Source organism: Osmia lignaria, chromosome 5 (genome assembly GCF_051020975.1).
Source record: "Osmia lignaria lignaria isolate PbOS001 chromosome 5, iyOsmLign1, whole genome shotgun sequence".
Lineage (NCBI taxonomy): Eukaryota > Metazoa > Arthropoda > Insecta > Hymenoptera > Megachilidae > Osmia > Osmia lignaria.
This window is the reverse complement of record NC_135036.1, coordinates 7805166-7808783: the sequence shown is the minus strand read 5'-3', so window position 1 is coordinate 7808783 and position 3618 is coordinate 7805166. Positions and strand designations below refer to the sequence as shown.

Genomic DNA, 3618 nt, shown 5'->3' with positions numbered 1-3618 from the left:
TAAGAATATATCGCAATATTGTGAATAATCGCGATCGCTTGTTTGCTCACCCGTGGAAAATTGTAATAAATTATCTCGGTAAATGTTTATCTATGAAATTATCGCATTTGACAATTATCGATCTGAATAGGCACGTTTATCGATTGCCCGAATATTATCGCCGGATTTGAAAATACGAGATTTGTTTAAAAATTGCGCAATAATTTGAAATGAACAATTATTTGCGGCCGATGATTAATGGATAGGTATTTTATGAAGTGCGACAAACGCAACGTGGTATTGGAAAATTATTTGCATCAAAGAGTCGTTGGAAAATCCAGATTACCGTGTAGAGTTCTATCCTAAATTTAAATGAAAAATTTCTGTAAAGTTCCCAGAATAATTTCGAAATAATGATTATTTGAAATCACCAATTAACGAAAAGATATTCTGCAGAGTTCGATGAACTCAATTTATAAATTTACACTCGGAAATTTCTCGGAATAACAGATTTTTATTCCATGGAATTGTTAAATCGACAATTAAATTTACAGTTTCATATTTCTTCCGTAGAATTATTTATTGAAACTCAATACATTATGTAACAATGATGATATCAAAATTATTATTGTAATATATTTTTCAACCTGTTCATTTTTGCATTTAAAATTCCTTTCAAATGGTAGTCGCATGATTTTTACGAATCAAAATGGTATTACGTGAACGTAGATTCTGTTTCGTGCCATTACGAGGCTTATTGTGTGCACAAGTATGCACATAATACATAAATTATTGTAGTTTCAGTCTCGTTAGAAAGGTCAACGGTATCGGGTCACTTTCCACTTCTTCCCTTTCTGCTCTATTATTTCCTCATAAGTTGAAAATTTGGTATTTCAAGTGTTTGTATGTACTCCTTTGAATGCTTAATTTTATTCGAACAGTATTATCTCTGATTATTATTACAATTGTGATTGCGTTTTACGATGCACTTTAAAACATTGTCTCGTCTCATGCAATGTTTGAAAACACGCAAACTATTCTGTCGATTACAGATCATCTTTTTTATTAGTTTCCTCGTTACGTAATAGCTTGTTTCATATATATTACGAACGTTTGACGATACGTTCTCATAAGTAAGGAGAACATCAGGATCGTGAGCATGGACGAGTGTCCTTAACCCTTTGCTTTAAAACCCTCGAATTCTTCAGTGTGCAAATTTTGTCTTGTTTTATTAAAAATAAAAATGCCAAGGATATGGAATTATTTTTGGATATTTTTGTGTATTATTGTTAAAGATACCGTGGCAGGAATATGTATGTAGAAATTCGATCCTCTCTTTTGTGTTTGCCTTAGACAAAAAGGGAAATTAATATTTTGAAAATCATCATATTCTATCGTACAGGTGACGAGCAAAGTAATCCTGATACTGTTTCAAAAGTTCGTCTGTTGGTTTACAATGGGTTCGTGTATTATTAATGTTTCGACGTGTGTAATTATTGTTATCATATTTTAACGCGTAATATAATATTTAATCCGTGTTCTGAGTTTATGATTTCAGAATTGAATACATGCGAACGATGTTTATAATTTCGTTCAATTCACACGTGCTTCGTTATTACAATTTTAATTAACACTTCGTTTACAATTTTATTTTAATATTTCTCATAGCGCATCGAGAAATTTGAATCTATCGAAGTTGAAAACTTGAATTCTTCCACTAAAATCGTAAAGTAATAAAAAGAAACTATTGAATTTGCAGCAACAGTTCTCAGTACAGTTTCAGCGAAGGTAAACTAGCAAATCCTGAGGGTATTGCTAAGGATATTGCAAGTAACAAGGACACGATTGTGTATATTCACGGTTTCCTAGAGAATCCAGATGCTGATAACGTTCTAACTATAATTAAAGGTTAATATTTCGGTGATATAATCTACTAAGTACGTTGGCTTCCAAATTTATCAAATCTCAAAGCTATCAAAATCAGTGATGCCAAATAGAAAATCAATTGTTGTATCGAATCAAACAGAATGTATTAATTAAAGTAAACCAATATCTCGAGGATAGTAATCCAATTAGTCGTTCGAAGGGGTGCAATTAAATCTATATTTTACAGCTTATTTGGATGAACGAGACGTTAACCTTATAGCGGTGGATTGGGGTGACGTAGCAATTGACATTAACTACGTTTTCGTGTCCAGCCAAGTGACCGTGATAGGGAAGGCGGTTGCAGAATTCCTGGAGAAACTCTCCAGGGTGATCGATTTGAACACGTTGCACGTGATCGGGCATTCTTTGGGTGCTCACGTAGCTGGCCAGATCGGGAGATCCATGAATGTTACTCTTACTCGCATCACCGGTGAGCTCTCGAAGAAGACCTTACAGGAGAGAATCAAAAACCGAGTACATTTATTGAACATCGATCGATAAATTGTTACGTTAGAAAATAGAAGCTTTGGTTTAACGATTTGGTAGAATTTTAGGGCTCTGTCCATATGGTGGAACTAGCTATGCCCAGTATGACATATTAAGGATTAATTTTTGAATAGTGCTTCCATTTACTACAGCAGGTGGCAATTTTTTGTTTCAGGATTGGATCCAGCGCTTCCGCTGTTTTATCCTTCCACATGCCACATCCGGCCAACGGACGCGGAAGCTGTTGTCATCCTTCATACCGACGGTGGGTTTTATGGGACCCCTGTGGACACGGGGACTGTTGACTTCTATGCAAACAGAGGAGCCGTTCCCCAACCGGGCTGCCCTAAAATCATCGGAAGTGGTAAATTTCATATTTTTCATCTTTCATTTTAATAATTAATACGTCATAGCAATAAGTTAGCCAGCAATCGCTCTTTACAATTCTTTGGGAAATGAAACGTTTTTATGGGAAGAAGTGTGCAGCCATCAAAGGTCGGTCAAGTTGTACGCCGAGTCTTTAAAGAATTCTAAGGCCTTTCCAGTTCATAAATGCTTTGATAAATTAGAGATCGGAGGGGTCAGCGGGAGTATTTATTTCGGAGATTCCACGCCCGATAACATGTAAATAAAATATTTTATTGAAAAATGTTAAAGTATGTTTCGACGATGAGTAACGTGTATAATCCATTCAGACATGGTTCGTACTGTTTCGATACCAACGCTCAGGCTCCGTATGGTAAAGGATCTTCCGTTTAATTATTTAATTATCCAAGAATTTATTTGGGAGGAAACCGAATTTAATATACATAATTAAAAGGATGATTTAACACTCCAAAAATGATATTACAATTAACATATAGATGGAATTGATGAGAAATGAGGTTTAATATAAAAAGATTCAACATTTTGCAATATTCATCATTACATTTATTGCTAATTATCGACTTACAAATATACACATTTGTATAATATCTCCCATTCTGCTAATTACGATTGATACCTGGAATCCTCGCATATGCAAATTCTATCCTCCTATGAAAAAAGAAAAAAAAAAATTGAACAGTGGTGTATACTACAGAAAAGCCATTCGTTCCACGTCAACAATAGCAATGATCCTCTTCGAAGAAGCGACGATTTCGACGTCGAAACGATGTTCCATTATCGACCACTTTTATCCCCTTCCTTCGACTCGATTTCCTCGATGACAAGGATGATTCCCAAAAT

At 34.8% G+C, this 3618-nt stretch overlaps 1 protein-coding gene across 1 annotated transcript; it reads left to right on the top strand.

Annotated features, from left to right (window-relative positions):
* Positions 1–1123: 1123 nt before the first annotated feature.
* LOC117604750 (lipase member H) lies at positions 1124–3333 on the top strand. The gene is made up of 7 exons (XM_034325172.2): positions 1124–1292; positions 1382–1439; positions 1739–1887; positions 2093–2335; positions 2567–2755; positions 2868–3015; positions 3087–3333. The coding sequence occupies exons 1-7, from the start codon at positions 1223–1225 to the stop codon at positions 3148–3150; spliced, it is 921 nt and encodes a 306-aa protein (XP_034181063.1). The 5' UTR covers positions 1124–1222; the 3' UTR covers positions 3151–3333.
* The last annotated feature ends 285 nt before the right edge of the window (positions 3334–3618 follow it).

Excerpts from the sequence above, each read along its gene's own strand:
- LOC117604750 (XM_034325172.2), top strand. The coding sequence starts at position 1,223 with ATGCCAAGGATATGGAATTATTTTTGGATATTTTTGTGTATTATTGTT. Across the intron at positions 1,293-1,381 it reads AGATACCGTGGCAGGAATAT|GTGACGAGCAAAGTAATCCT; the intron begins GTATGTAGAAAT and ends TCTATCGTACAG. Across the intron at positions 1,888-2,092 it reads CGTTCTAACTATAATTAAAG|CTTATTTGGATGAACGAGAC; the intron begins GTTAATATTTCG and ends TATATTTTACAG.